The sequence below is a fragment of the Neomonachus schauinslandi genome, chromosome 4, assembly GCF_002201575.2.
Source record: "Neomonachus schauinslandi chromosome 4, ASM220157v2, whole genome shotgun sequence".
NCBI lineage: Eukaryota > Metazoa > Chordata > Mammalia > Carnivora > Phocidae > Neomonachus > Neomonachus schauinslandi.
The window spans coordinates 153,857,482-153,874,051 of NC_058406.1; the positions used below are offsets into that span (position 1 = coordinate 153,857,482).

At 35.4% G+C, this 16,570-nt stretch overlaps 1 protein-coding gene across 3 annotated transcripts in view; it reads right to left on the reverse strand.

Annotated features, from left to right (window-relative positions):
* Window positions 1-383: 383 nt before the first annotated feature.
* The window catches only part of AZIN1 (antizyme inhibitor 1), a 31,928-nt gene continuing 15,741 nt past the window's right edge, over window positions 384-16,570 (reverse strand). For 2 of the 3 annotated variants that reach the window (XM_021688718.2, XM_021688719.2), the window contains 10 exons: window positions 13,849-14,046; window positions 11,428-11,601; window positions 10,807-10,979; window positions 8,977-9,111; window positions 7,677-7,758; window positions 7,138-7,212; window positions 6,313-6,475; window positions 3,406-3,521; window positions 2,896-3,110; window positions 384-2,657 (listed from right to left, as the gene is read on the reverse strand). In XM_021688718.2, the coding sequence (XP_021544393.1) occupies window positions 2,546-2,657; window positions 2,896-3,110; window positions 3,406-3,521; window positions 6,313-6,475; window positions 7,138-7,212; window positions 7,677-7,758; window positions 8,977-9,111; window positions 10,807-10,979; window positions 11,428-11,601; window positions 13,849-13,950 (1,347 nt within the window). In that variant the 5' untranslated portion in view covers window positions 13,951-14,046 and the 3' untranslated portion in view covers window positions 384-2,545. The remainder of the gene's footprint in view (window positions 2,658-2,895; window positions 3,111-3,405; window positions 3,522-6,312; window positions 6,476-7,137; window positions 7,213-7,676; window positions 7,759-8,976; window positions 9,112-10,806; window positions 10,980-11,427; window positions 11,602-13,848; window positions 14,047-16,570) is intronic. The other variant, XM_021688720.2, reaches the window with a different exon arrangement.

Genomic DNA, 16,570 nt, shown 5'->3' on the forward strand with positions numbered 1-16,570 from the left:
GTGGCTTCTTAACTACAATATTTGCATTGAATGTTACAGTGCCCACAATTACTTGGAATACCTACCTTAACTTATATAAATCAATTTTATTTAGTCTAAGTTTAAAATTTAAGAGGCTGGCAAATTAATGGGTCTAAGAAACATCTTAGTGCTCACATGTATTGAACTTTATCAAAATCTTTCATATGTAATGCCCAGCATCATTTTATCAGATTTGCTACTTTATAAAGATTCTGAAAGAATGCTTTTAAGTTAAAATATATACAAAGTTGATATGCAGAATTAACTCTTTCATGATAGAAGCCAAAGTAAAACGTAAGGAGGAATAAAAACATTTTATCTTGTGTATTCAGAATCACACACAAATTACCTTTACAGTTCAATTTACTATATAGAAATCATTTGGGTTTTATATTTTCAGTTAAATTCTGAACTGAGATTACAATATTGTTTAAAAAAAAAAAGGATTGTTACATTAATTCAGTACTTTTTAGCATACCAAATTGAAATACATAAGTTCAAACTTCAGATTTATGGCGAACAGTCTTCAAATACAATACAGACATTTCTTAAAGTTACCATCTCATTCACATGTGAAATTTGCAACTCTGAGCTGTTATACATAGAACAATTCTCCTATGAATATGGCAAAGTTGATATGCCATGAAGCTCAGAGCTGTATGTCAAGCCAAGGACTCATAGTTGTACCATCTTCTAAAAGGTCTGCCATTTCTGGACCACAAAGCACAACATGTAAAGAAGACTGGGAATAATTGCTCCTCTTTATTACGGTTAAAAAAGTTGCATGTAGCTTGGAATTTTGCATAAAACCCCGTATTATACCTTGGTAAAGTCCAAGGGTAATTATAGATGACAATGGACTGGGGTCTTAAATTTAATTATTAGAACCCATGAAATTCAAATGGGCATCAAATCAAAAAATATTAAGCACCTACTGGTTTAGATTGAAATTTATTAGAGATTCATGATCAATTTCTTTCCACCTTGAAATCAAGGTGTAAAAACCAGCTATTAAGTGCATTCCAAACTTCTCCTATGTAGCACAGGTAGAATTTTCTGTCCATTGGCACCAAAGTCAAGTCACATTTCCTCTTGGAAGACAGAAATTCCACATCTGAACATAGAGTAAGTTAGGAAAAAAATGACCCCTGTTGTTTATTTTATTACTATTGTGATTCTGAGATCTAGGATTACTAATATACTAGCAGTGAACAACGCGCAAACTCCTGGCAACAACTGTCAGGTTAATAACGCTAACTCCCCTCCCCCAGTCACAAAATTTTAGTATGAAAAGAATTAAAATTACTAAGCTGAACAAATGGGAAATAACAAGAAACTAAGCATAACTAAAAACAAACTCCTACTAAAGTCTGAAATCATTGCAATTAAGAAATTGAGAACAGGTGTGCTTCACCCTACCCCTTACAACTCTGAATTTAAATAGTATTCCGTGCAAAAGAGCATCAGGTTTCTGGATATAGATGTAGCCCTTCTTTAAGTTTTAGTGCGCTGCAGAGTTTTCTGCGATTTTATTTCCCTCCCCCACCCCAGATTTATTCAAAGTATTTAATAGAATCTTCCATTTCAGCCGAAAGATTTGTAATTCAAAGATTTACTAAGGTATTCTACGCATTCTATCTATACAGAAACACCTATTAATTATTACAATTGGTTTATGCAGAATTAACATTTTTGGTGTTAAAATTGTTAAACATCATGCTTACTGCACATCAACTCTCCATAATGAATCTGAACTTCACAATGATTTACCAAACATTTTACTTAAATTACTATTTAAATAACTGAAAAAAATGTACTGAGCCAAACTAAACTTAAATGGGCTATAAAGGGGAAAAAAAAAAAAAAACCTTCAAAACAGTCCATATACACATCTATTTCAAAACTACCTTTGCTAGCTAGCCCCCTTTCCCAAAGTTTTAGCCTGAAAAAACAGTAAAATCTACACAAAATTTTATTGCAATCATACAAGGGTTACATTAGGTCAAATACAACAAATACTATGATGCAATTTTACATTTATTAAACTACAGTTCAAAGCACAAATTTACACATTCTAAATACACTAAACGTATCTAATGAAGTCACACTGGTCTTCCACTGACATTTGATATATCTAGGTGAAAGACATTTAACTTTACAAGACTTTTTAACATGAATCCTTAGTATAAAAACTGTGTACTTGTATGTAAACGATTTAATGGGGAACCCAATTAATGGGCTTCCATCTCCACTAAGTCATCCATTTTGTTGCATATTTTATTTTAAACGCTTAAGGGGTAGGACAAACTGGTAAGTTTAAATCTGGATACATTATCTAAATCTCCCAATTACCCCCCAATGAATTATAGATGAAAGCTGATTTTGTCTGGTCCCAAATAGCTATCACTAATAGATTTTGTTTCCAATAGAATTAACAGAGTAAGATTGAATTTGTTTCACACTGGAATGTAGACCAGACAAGCTTAACCTGCAACTTCAGATCTAAAGAAGCATTGATGCCTGTTTAAGCTTCAGAGGAAAAGCTATCTTCTTGGCTCAGCTGAATGCAAGAAGGCACAAAGAAGAAGTTCTTCATCATTGTGTCTGAAGTAATTCCAGCATCTTGCATCTCATACCTTTCAAAAAACCAAACACAAAACCGTAATTCTAAGTTTAAGCACAAAGACCACACTAACACATAACAAGTGGACAATGAAATCAGATTATAAAGTAACGAGTCTTCCAATAACCCTTAACAGAGGAGCATTTTGCTATTACTTTGTAAGTTAGGCATTTGTTACAGAATTAAAATTAACCAACATTTAATGTCATCTCAAATATCCAATCAGCTTTAAAATGAAAACAGTACCTTACCAATCACTAAATGACATCATGTAGTAAATAGCTGGCCTCTGAAAATCATTAAAAGCAGATGGTTCATGGAGAGAGTCTGCTCCCATGTTATCAAAGATAAGCCAATCTCCCACATTCAGCTCAGGAAGAAGACAGCTTTCCACAATTTGATCAAGCTCATCACAGGATGGACCCCAAAGGCTGCTTGTAAACAGAGGCTCATCTTCCTTGTATTTCTGTCAGGGAAAAAGAAACTTTTTAAATTAAGTTTTTACTCATGTTCATACAGGTATTGAATCTGAGGGTGGATGAGAGCATTTTTCATTAGATCAGATTAAATATGCCCATAAAAGGCAGGCCTAGAAGGGCAATGGTGCTCCTTAACTCCATCTAAGGAAGGCAAATCCTCAAAAAAGGGCAATATTCCCCATTCTAAAGTATTCCTCCAAAAATTGGGATGCACCTTAAAAAAAAAAAAGTCAGTTAATAAACTGCCAAATAAGCAGTTCTATTATTTATAATACAACTTGCCTTGTGAACCTCTGGAATGGTATCTAAGTCCTCAGACAGTTTACTTGCAAAAGAACCATAAACACCATCATTCATATAATACATGAAGGCTGGTTCATCACTTCCGGTTTTTTCTACTGAAATAAAGCAGAAAAAATGAAGATGAATTTACACTAAATTGTCTAATACAGTTAAAACTATGCAAGGCATAGCAGACTGAGTATTTATAGAATAGACTCAGTTTTCACATTTCCCAAAATATTTAACTTGAAAAAACCTGATATATACTGTCATACCTTAAAACTGTTAGCCTAAAAAACTGAAAACATACTTCACAAAGATGACCAATGAACACATGAAAGAAGTGCTCTACAGAAGTCACCAGATAAATGCAAATTAAAACTACAATGAGCTTCCACCACCACACACCTACTGAATGGATAAAATTAAAAAATGACAATACCAAAAAATCAAAGAAGTGAGGGATCAGAACTTGCACATATACACCACCAGTGGTAGAGTAAAATAGCACTTTGAAATCTTTAAAAACATCTACTCTGTGACCCAGCAATTCTATTCTTAGTCATTTCCCCAATGAAATGAAAAATGTCCACAAGACTTAAACAAGAATGTTACGTTTTATTCGTAATAGCTCAGAAGTGGAAACAAACAAATATTCATCAGCAAAGATAATGGATAAATTGTCTATTCACAGTGGAATATTAGCAATAAACATGAAACGAAGTAGTTCAATCAGACATTATACTGAGCTGCCCTTTTTTAAGATTTTTTAAATTTATTTGGCAGAGAGAGACAGAGAGAGAGAGGGAACACAAGCAGAGGGAGTGGGAGAGGGAGAAGCAGGCTTCCCGCGGAGCAGGGAGCCTGATGCAGGGCTCGATCCCAGAACCCTGGGATCCTGACCTGAACCCAAGGCAGATGCTCAATGACTGAGCCACCCAGGCGCCCTTATACTGAGCTGTCCTAAAATATATGCTAGATGATTCCATTTAGATGAAGCTTGAGGGCAGCCTAAACTACTCAATGGTGCAAAAACCATCACAACAATGACTGTCTGGCAAAGGAACAAACCTGGAAAGAAAAAATTCTGATATGAAATTCATGTTTTTATAGGGATGTCAGTATATGCTTTCATTAATTTGTCAAATTATACACTTAAATTTTTATACAGGGAGTAAAATCTTATGTCAAAAACCAACCCTCAACAGATACTGAACTACAGGTTAAGTGGTTTGGTTATCTGCAGTGGTATGAGTTAGCTATTCAGGAAACACCTGCGTATTCCAGACTTAAGCAAATGTGTGTGGGTGTTGGATAATGGGAGCTAGGTTTCTCTGTTGGGAAAGAGTTATAATACGTAAGGAGAAAAACAGAATGCACCATGTGGTATACTGCATGCGCAGCTTTTGATGATATATAGTTACGTGTGCTATGTATATATATGCACACACCCATTTCCTGGTTCTGTTCAGTGAGAAAGCCTAGATGAAATGATGCGTCAGTAGTAAGCACAACCAATACTCACTCCTTTCTTGGTTTTTAAAATACCACTCTCCTTGGAGACATAGCCAATTCTAGGACTGAGGCAGGTAAAGAACCTGGAACATCTTGATGTACCATGAAATAAAGAAGCACTCAAGGAACGATGGGGACATGTCAGAAGGACCCCAATTTTGGACAGTAAATAAAAATAATCAATTATATAATCTATTAAGTATTTAGGAGTCTAAACTATTATAAATAGAGAAAGCTATTCTTAGACTGAATAATGGAGTCAGAAATTCACTGATGTTAAAACTAATGGGGTGAAAGTATGAAAAGAAAAACGTTATTTACAAATTATCTTTCCACTTTATAATGAAGAAACCCACCTGACACCATCTTAACCAAGTGATCAGAATGGGAAGTTCCTTATATTATTCTTGCAGCTCTTCAACTTTGAGATATTTTAAAAACTCAAAAGAAAAAAAACCTTATTCTTCCTAACTTAAACAAAAAAAAAAAACTATAGGAGTTAGTCTTCTTAATGTAGAACAGTACTTTCTACGTTTTTTAAAGTGGTATTTGTCAGCAAGACAGACTGTCTAGTGCATTTTTGTTGGTTTGACTAGACAAATTAAGACTCTGTTGGCCCTTGTTATGTAAAAAAGTATAAAGTACATCCTCCCAGTGACTCATCTGACTAAGAGGAACAGGGCAAGAGACATTACAATAAAACCCTGGTTCTTTTTTTTTTTTTTTTTTAAAGATTTTATTTATTTATTTGAGACAGAGAGAATGAGAGAGAGAGAGTACGTGAGAGGGGGGAGGGTCAGAGGCAGAAGCAGGCTCCCTGCCGAGCAGGGAGCCCGATGCGGGCCTCGATCCCGGGACTCCAGGATCATGACCTGAGCCGAAGGCAGTCGCTTAACCAACTGAGCCACCCAGGCGCCCTGGTTCTTAATAAGATAGGAGAATCAATCATCTGGGGGAAGTTTATCTAAAACACGAATAACTAGGGGCACCTGGGTGACTCAGTCGGTTAAGCAACTGACTCCTGATTTTGGCTCAGATCATGATCTTAGGGTCATGAGACTGAGCCCTGTCTCAGGTTCTGCACTGGGCAGGGAGTCTGCTTAAAACTCTCTCTCCCCCTCTGCCCCACCCCAACCTCACATGGGCTTGGGGTGTCTCCAAAAAAATAAATAAAATATGCATATCTAAATATCAGAACCAAAAGTTAGATTTCAGAGGGCATTTTAAAATGCTCCCCAGCTGCTTACGGCTGACTGAAGATCACCCACAACCTCATAATCCGTAAATTTCCATGTCCTACAGTATTTTACACTCGACTAGTATCAGATAATTTCAATTAGTTTGAAGATGAATTTATCAAACAGAAACAAAATTATAAACTTTGTAACTTACCTCCAGAGGAAAATTTATCATTTTCAACAACTTTCTTTGCAATGATATTAACTGCAAGTGTAAATGCAGAAGACACATAGTAGCTTCCAGGTTCTGAGATTATCTTAATGCCAGATCCTTCAGGAAAGTAGACATCCAACAAAGGGCTGATAACATGATTAACCTATGAATTTTAAACCCATTATGATTTCAATATTGAACTAGATAAGTCACATTAAGAGACTGATAGGTTTCCTAGAAAACTTAAAACCAAAGTAGTTCCAATTACAGACCAGAAAGCTTATTTAGCAATTATCTTCAAGCAATTAAGCAGACTTTTGAGACATCAAAGTTTGTATTATCAGAATGACATTATTTTTAAAAATTTCATAATCCCAATAGCAAATAGTTACTGGTGACTGTTTAAAGTCATGTTTCTATACTCCTTAACAATAGCAATGAAGGAGCAAAACATCAAATCAGTTTCTAGATACTACAGAATGAGGGATGGAAGGCAGAGCAGGAAGATGAGTAGTAATGTGTATCGGATAAAACAGCTTAAACTGTCCAAATTATAAATTCACTTGTACTATCAAGTACTCCATTAGAGCAGAAACACAACTGAATACAAACGTTTTATGCTATAGAGTTCATAGAATTTTATTAAGCTTTTCAAAGTTAGCTAGGTCTTCTCATTGCCTCTTCATCTTCTTAGAATCAAATTTTAAACAGATGTTTGTTACAGGGCTTATTTCCTGCCATTGTTAAACCCTTGTCTATATCTACCACTTAAGTAGCAAAGAAATGAGATTATTCCAGTATATCCATCCACTGAACAAAGTTTACCTCTTCCAACTGAAATTCAGTTCCTGTGAAGCCTCCGCCAATATCTAACATGTTCATTGTGAAGCCAAATTCTCCCTAGAGATGGAAAAAAATACTTTAAATGCTTATCCAAATTGTTATGACTACAAGGACATTTCAAAAACCCCTTCCCAAGGAGGTAAATAGTATCTGTTCTAATCCTTAGTTATGGCAGTGGTTTTGGTCTCTACCAACAGAAATAGATTTATTCAGTGTTGCGTATATACCGTCTTCCTGATATCTGTACTGTCTTATAGACATATGCAAGTAAATTACTATTTCATCCCTTTACGCACTTAAAAAATATTGACTGTATGGAACTCTTGCTGCTTGGGAGTCTGCTTATCCCTCTCCCTCTGCTCCACCCCCCCGCTCTAGGGTATGCGCACTTGCACGCGTGCAAGTTCTCTCGCTCTCAAATAAATGAATAAAATCTTTGAAAAGAAAGAGATGAAGAGAAAAAGAAAAATAAAGAAGATCCTGGCTTAAAATATCAAAATAATTTCAGGAAAAAAACTTACAGCCATGTCAAACACACATCGAGCATCAGACAGAGCATGTACATATACTTGAGATTCTTTGCAAGCACTTGAAACGTGAAATCTGGAAGAAAGAGTAATAAATTTAAAGCAACAGTACATTTCAGAAGCCCTTCCTGTAATTCTTTTCAGTTCTCGTTCACCATATTGACACAGTATTCACAGTAACCTTATCAAATATTTAAAGAAGTGGAAGCACAAGCCTCTAATTATCCAAGTTATAATAACCAGCCTTTCAGAAAAGACAATGTTTGAGTAATACTGTAATTTTATAAAGAATTTTTAACAATGAGTTATCAGGCTTTGTAACTATCAGGTAAGGGCATGCTTTTATGTATACATAGTAAAGTAACAAGCACTAGCAATAAAATTGGGTCATGAAATCTTTAATTTGAATGTATAGTTTTATCTGACAAAATATAAAAATGTCTACTGTGAAATACAAACGAACATTAATTCAGCTGAGTATTACTAACACTTGTTAGTATTACTTAAGAGATACTTATCAGAAATTCAGAACAGAATACTTAAATTTAAATGAAATACAGTTCTGTATCCTGATCATGGCAGTGGTATAAAGTATAAACCCAAAAGTCAATTTTACTGTATATTAACTTTAAAAATAGAAATATGAGAACTCTCAAATATATGTCAATATTTTTCACCTAAGACAGAATTAAACTTAACAGTGGTGATTCTTTATCCATCTTTATGAATATTTAAAAAGCAAGATCTTGTACTGTAATAAGATTAGCAATGGACTGGCATCTCAAAAACTGTGGAGCTTTGTGCTCCAAATCTGACTCAGATCATAGTTCCGAAATTATGATCAAATTATTAAATCTGGGTATCCATTTCTGCACACATAAAAATCAAGAAAGTAACACAATGTCGTACTGGTGTGCCCAAGGGATTAAAAAGAGAAGGAAAAAAATTTAAAGATGGGGTGAAAAAATAAAGCAAAATGACAACTCAGATGAATGTTATTTTGGTATTCATTAGAATTCTAGTACAGCCTCTCCAATTTAAAAGGAGGGGTTTTACATTCCTAACCTAACTAAATTTTTATTTACTATTTTATCTCTTAATTAGGGAAGGGGGAGGTATACGTACAAAATTATATGAAGGATAAAACATATTTGTTTTTCCTAGACTAAAAAAATAAATATTAAACTGAAAATTCAATCTATTAGACTTCATGCAAATGAAGTGTTAAGTAATCTATCATCAGAAAGACAAAGATTTATCACCATAAGATGGAAGCTTAAAACAAAATACTCACTTAACCCCAATAATTTGGACATCAAGTTCCTTAGCACATTCCAAGAGATGCCTACAGTTCTTCAGGGTAGTGCCAAACTTCATGTTACCCTCTTCGCCTCCAATATTATCTTCTGTTGCAATATGTAGTAAGACCCTAAGAGAAGGGGAAGATGATTGGGGCAGAGTTGGTTTACATCATCATCAGCACATGTGAAGCCTGAAGATTGTAGGAAGTATGTTGATTATGTTGCCATTGCTCCCAAATCCAGCGACGGTTGAATCAAGTGAACCTAATGAAAAACAATCCTGTATAGAGAAAAAACTAGCCATTAGGGCCTAAAGCATGAAGCTTACAAGGATGGGAATTTGGAAAATGCAGGAAGTTAAGACTCTGTTGTAGCAGCAAGAGTCAGTTGGGCTCTGTAATGAAAGACGACATTACTTTCAAATGAAGTCCATCAGTCCATAAAACCACCTAGAGAGACTAAATTGAATAGCAATGCCATCATTGTCTTTCAGTGAAAAATATCAGGGCTTTTACATGTTTAGTTTCCTAAATTGTTTCAGCTAGTTAACCTTCTACCACTTATTCTGAAAATTCCTATTAATCTCTTCCATCTTATTAAAAAAAAATTGGCAAGCTCGGAGTTATTTTATGTGTCTAAACAGTAGCCTTTTAGATACTGATTCAAATCTACTTAGTATTTTCTTCCAAATCATGACAACCAAGACAAATGATTGAGACGGTCTCAGGAGATACTCAAGTAATTACAAACCACTAAAACCCAAAAATATGCAAATGCTGTTTTGTAAGACCGTTTTCCCAAGGAAGTCCTGATGAATGACTGCTGATCAGAAGGGGTTAAGTCTCATAAAAGCAAATTATTCTTCCTATGGGTTGAATCAGCTCTATTAAGAATGTACCATCCACTTTATAGTTAACACAGTAACCCCAAATCAGGGCTTCTCTTCAGAAGATCACAGAACAGATTTTCCTAGAGACAAGTGGTTCACTAAAATTTCCCCCAAAAGGCCTTTATCCAAACAAAGGTTTTCAGGGTACTCAATCCTGTTGGAACACCTAAGAATACCATCAAAGTCAGTAAGAAAATTATAAATGTACAAGGAAAATATGGATATGATACACATTTTCAGGAACACATGTAATAACCCATTAAAAAGAAGCAATTTTGTACTAATACAATATAATTTTAGTAGATCCTAAAGTGCTCTTGACATACCAGTTCATGAAATTTGCCTTTTTTGCTTTTAAAAAGTAAACTTTTTAATTAAAAATATCTTGTGATACATGCAGGTACAAGTAAAAAAATATATATTAAACTTCCTATTCAAAGAGAAGAGTGGGTCTTAAAAAAACCCCTCCAATCTACAGAGTAGGCTCCTAAGACAGACACTGTCACTAAGGACAAGCATTTAGGAGCTACAGCCAAAGGCAGATTAAATCCTCAGCCAACTAGGAAATGAAGCTGACCAACACACATCCTGTCCCCAACATGATAAATAACTAGTAGGGTTGATGTGATTATGAAAATACAGCTGTGGCCCTCATTTTATTATTCCAACAACCACATCTTCTTCCTTGAATTAAAGCTTATAAATTCATATTCCAAACTGTCCTTATCTCATCCCAACTCTACAAGAAGGATCAGAAGTGGGCAGCCAATAAAATGCTATTAGCATTTTCCATATAGGAATTTTAAGTTAAAAAAAAAAATAATAATTGTAATACACACCACTGCTCTACATAAAAGTACTTTTCCCAGGCCAAAGACAAACCCAAACCCTAAGCCATAAGGTAATATTCCCATGTACTTAGTTTTACACTTACTTGGCATCTGGGTGATTACGTGCAATTTTCTTCAATTCAACTTCATTGTCACAAGTCATGATGTTCACTCCAATCTTTGCTGCATACTTTATTTGAGACACTTGCTTGCAAGGACTTATATAAATGATGTTTTCTGGAGATACGCCCAATTCTTGCACTAAAGCCATTTCAGTCTATAAAAACACATTTTAAATAGTGTCATCTAAAAAGCAACATTTCTATTACTTTTCATTTAATTACTACTTTATACGTTACACTACCTGTGTTAAAATCCTTCAAAAATGTGTAAGCACCACCAGAGAAATCTCATGGTTTAGAATTATTTTGCTCTCATTGGAAGTTAATGGTCTAGCTAGCTCTAACCTAAGAATGAGGAACAAATAAAAAGTTCCTGATTAAAGATAAAGAAAAAAAAGGCTTTTTAAAGTCTCATCTCACTGAAACTTTCCTTTCACTGGTATACCTGAAAACTCTGTAAATTTCCATTAGGCTGCAAATTTACATAAGAGTTTAAAAACATCCAAAACTGAGACTTCTTGCAATTTTTCTTACTGTAACCAAAAGTTAAAGTCGAGTTCTAAAACGTTGCAGTTCAGTGACAAAATAATGAAAAATACTTACTTTACTGGAGCAAGCAAATCCAGTTCCAAGAGCTGCCAAAATCTCAAGTACAGCTGGAGCGGAGTTGCACTTTACTGTGTAGAATGGCTTTATCTGAGCCACTATGTTCTGCCACTGACTGTGTTTCTTCACAATCTTTCCAAGATCTCCCACAAAAAATGCATTTTTCCCCGTCTGTTATGATCATGGAGAAAAAAAAAATCAAAGAACTACTGAAAATAGAGTACCATAAGTAGTAAAGAACTCCCTTTTTCCTCCACAAATAAGCCGATATATACATTTACATACACTACTACATTTAAGGTTTAAGAGTAATTAAGCTAGATTCAGCAAACACAGGAGAATCCAAACACCTTTTTCTTTTTAAACTTGACTTTTTGCTGCGCTAAGCTGGCATATAAAATATTCTCTACTTTGCTTTTTAAAAAATTATCAATTATAGGGACTTTCTACTTCATAATTGCCTCCATTTGGGGGAGTAGAGGAGGAGGAGACCACCTGTTTCCTTCCATGTTTTCCTATACTGTTTAAAATACATTCACTTTGATAGTTCAGGATCTAACTTCCTATTACAGTGAGTAGAATCAGGAATGTTAAACAAAATAAGCTACATATCTCCATTATAAATTGCACCTAACGACAGGATGGTAAAGCAACACTAGGAACCAATGTTTAAGGAGACAAAGTTGGTAGAGATGACAAAGAGATGACAAAATTGTATTTAAAAAATACACTAGCACACTAAACGTCAGATAAACCTGAGTAAGGATATTCTTCCCTCAAAACTAAAAACAGATTTTAATTAGGGATCTGGGGAGATCTATAAAATGATTTTAACATAGCTACTCTAGGGGTAAAAGGACTATAACATGTCAGGGAAAGCAGTAAGGTTGGACAGCAGACAATAATCTTATTTATAGGGGCTCCTCGGGGGCTCAGTCCTTAAGCGTCTGCCTTCAGCTCAGGAGGGTCCTGCGATGGAGCCCCACATCGGGCTCCCTGTTCAGTGGGAAGCCTGCTTCTCCCTCTCACACTGCCCGCCCCACCCCGCTTGTATTCCCTCTCTTGCTGTCAAATACCTTTAAAAAAATAAAAATAATCTTATTTATAATACACATCTAAATATTGTTTGAAAAGCCACGAAGACAATATTACTGCTTTCAGTTAATACACACTTAAAAATGTATACTGGAACATACTGACCAGGAAATAGACATGATTGCAAATTATGGTTTTTGCATGGCAGATAGGGGACAGTTAAACTCAAGTTACTCCATCCTTTCAAGATATGCCATCCCTAATATTCTAGAGACAGAAAATTTATTTTTAATACAAAAAGAAGAAGAAGAAGAAGAAACACAAAAAACAAAAAAACCAAGGCAACTATGGCTACCAGCAAGAGAACTGGGATTTAAAAACAAAACAACCCACAAGATGTTCGGTTGTAATCACTCTTGAGCCATATAATTAGATGACACTGCTAGGAGAGAAGAGGATTTCAGACTAACCCTCACTAAATGTTACTGAATGTGGGATAATTCAAGAATTGTAGGACAATGAATGAGAGGAATATTTCAAAGATCATTATCTGACCCACAAAGAATGTTGCAAAAATTAGAGAAGAGAAAGGTCAGCATACTTCCACTAGGAGGTTCCCTAGTGACAAGAGAGAATTAATTATAGAATGGCTTGGTTATACAACAGACTGAACAGTATGACAAGTGTCACTCCCCCCACCCCCAAATTTTGATGGCAGAAGAGAGAGAAAGGGATTTTGCTGAGGTGTGGGGAGATTTGAGCACATCAGTAAAGGTCAAGGAAGTTTTTTGTTAGCCTATTATTGAACACCAATAACATGAAAACAATTTTTCAACAAATTTGAGGAATATGGGAAATTAGCTCCAACAAAGAAGCAAATTTTATCAGTAAGGCAATAAAGTTAACTCTATCACTAAGTACAAAACAAAAATAATCTTATGTAGCAGTGAATATGAGTCTGTAGAAGCTGACACTTGGTCAGCTTACACATTCTGTGTAACTTATCAAATTCTCAGCCAATATACAACCAAGATTAACTGAAATATAAATTATAATCTACTCAAGCATATAGTTGAGAAAAATGAGTAAGAAGCCATGTAGTGACTAGGAGGACAGCAACATATCAAGAAAACAACATACAAGAGCTGAGTGCTAAAAGGCACAGCAGAGAAAGAGCTGTTAGGAAGCATTTGTTTTAACGTGGGCTAGAAAGAACTTCATCACTACTCAAGGGAAGTGGGGGCATCAAATTAAGACAACCTGGAAAAGGTAACATCTGAACAAAGTACTTTTATCAGACCAACATCTTGGAAATAGAGCAATGTTTTAGAATTCAGTAATTTATAAACGCTGTATCTGAGAAATGTAATATGGCACACTTACCAGGGTATGTTCATAAACATAGTTATCAATAACATTTCCAAGGTTTGTTCCTTCATCCAACAGGCCAACGGAGTAGTTTGCATCGTCAAGAAATCCTTTCATCTCAGCCGTATTCCACAAAGCCGAAAGTCATAAACCAGGAAAAACAAGAGACGGGCCACCAAGCCTTATGTCTGGGTCCTTAGAATATGCAACAAACTGTCAAAATAGAAGTTTTTTCAAAGTCTGTATTATTTCACTAGTTAACCTTAGTGTAGGAGTTGTCAATGAAAGTGCGCTAAGTGCCTAATTTAGTGAGGAATCTGTGCTCACTTAACACTTGCAGATACACTGGATCATTCAATATCTTTTAGTGCCCATTTTAAAGTGAATGTATTTTATACATTTAAAAATTGAGCTCAATATGACAATTTAAGATAATCCACACATGTGCAGTTTATTACCAGTCAATATGGTCACCTTATTTACACAGAGTTGTAGACCCAGTCTGTATTATTCATCTTGCTTTTCTCCATAACACAATTTTCAGTAAAAATTCATTCTAAGTAAAGAAAGCTAGTGAAATACCTATCTGCAGCCAAGAAATTAAAATACTGGTCTAAGCTTCAATACACTACCAGGCATATCCCATGGCATGCTAGCAGGTAACTGCAGATATGTCTTCTAAATTCTACAGTAAGCGAGAAGTGAACAGAAATGGGTGGGGGTGGAGAGTGACTTTAATGGACCATCTGTAGCTTTGATACAGACTGCCTAGGTCTCACCTCAATCTGAAAATGGTACCGGCTACATCAGGTTAGCAACGTTCAAGTTTATCATGAAGTAAGCTGAAATCCTTACTGGACTAGAAGTCAGAAGACTCAGTGGTTGTGGCTCTATCATTTAATAGCTATGTGATCCTAGCTCAATTTCTCTAAACTTCAGTTAATTATATTAACTGCTTCCTCAAAAGGTTGCTGTTAAAAAAAAAAAAAAAAAGTATAGCATATGAATAAAAAATACTTGTTTAAGGGACGCCTGGGTGGCTCAGTCTTTAAACATCTGCCTTCGGTTCAAGTCATGATCCCAGGGTCCTGGGATCGAGCCCCGCATCACGCCTGCTTCTCCCTCTCCCACTCCCCCGCTTGTGTTCCCCCTCTCGCTGTGTCTGTAAAATAAATAAATAAAATCTTAAAAAAAAATACTTGTTTTATGTGTTGCTTCAGAATAGAGCTAAAATTAAGTTGCCAATTGCCAGAAACACAAAAATGCCAGCGTAATTTAAAACTAGGTACAAGCTAGGCACTTGGTACATCCTAAACCATTTACTAAGAACTCTAAAAAGGCAGGCTAAATCCAATCTCTCTCCCATAGAAGAAATCTTTCCCCTCCCCCAGAACACCCATTCTCCTCTGGGTAGCATATACTATTTATCTTCTTTGCTGAATTCACTGGTCCTTAAAGGTTACTTTAGGCAAGGATTTTTTAACATAAATAAAAAGTCCATTAGCAAAACAAGTCCTCCAGACAGGATACTCATTGTCTGGTCCTGATTTCTGGTTGCCACATTAATAATGCGCACAGACCAGCTCTTGGCCATCTATTTTAAAACTTGCACAGCCTTTCCTGTGTTCTTGATTCTCCCTTTCCCTCCCTCCAATGCTACTCTATGTGCTAGTGTTCACCTTCAGTGATGGCCCTCATCTTAAAGGTATACTCCATTTCAGTGGTTCTCAAAGGGTCAGCTTTTTGAATGCACCAAAACAAATTCCATTAAGTCATAATATTAATCAAATTCCATGATATACAACCAAGATTTAGTTTTTCTTAACGTTTAAAACACAACTTCATTTCCAAGAAGTCAACTACATTCAGTTTAGCTCTCCAAATCTCTTTCAAGCAACAGCACAAACAGGAAAAGTTGAGGATATTTTATGAAAGGAGTTAACTTAGGCATATCTAAGTGAGACTTAATACTTAGGCAGTAAAGTGAAATTGTAGCCTGGACATTCTCTAAAGGTTGTTATATAAGGACTGATGTAAACCTGTGCCCAGAAAGCAGACATTCTAGGCCTGAGGATACATATTTATTTTAAACAACCTTTAACAATTTAGGCGGATATTCAACTATGCACTAAGGGAAAGAGAAAAGATAAAGGTTATTAAAAAAAAAATCAATTCAAAAGTAGGTGTAAGAAAGAGTACAGTTGAAACTTTCAGTTAAGTTTAGCATCACAAATCTTTGTGGTCAAACCCCTTTCATTTCTTCTATTAATAATGAAAAATACTTAAGATCTTCAGCCTAATATTTCAGTTCATGAGACTAAGTCTCTATGTATTTAACTGGGAACCTTAGGTTAGCAATCATAGACCTCCAAGGCAACTGCTGCCAAAAAGTCTAAAGTCACAACGATATGTACCTCAATTTCCTATAGCTGCAGTCCTTACAGAAAGGGAAATTTTCCTCTAGCATCAGGATCCTCAATACTTAAAAACATCAGACCAACCCATCCAGTCTTACTTACCTGCTGAATGCCCACGTTCTTAACAGTTTTTTGAGCAACGTACCAGGCACTGTTTTAAATATTTTATACATATAAATTTTCTCAACCCTTAAAACCATAATAATGGTATTACCCCCTCTTTAGAGGTGAAGACACTGAGGCACAGAACAATTAGTTAGCCCTAGAGATGGTGACAATCAAATTTTTTAAAAGGAAAAAAAATCTGTCTCCCGAGCACC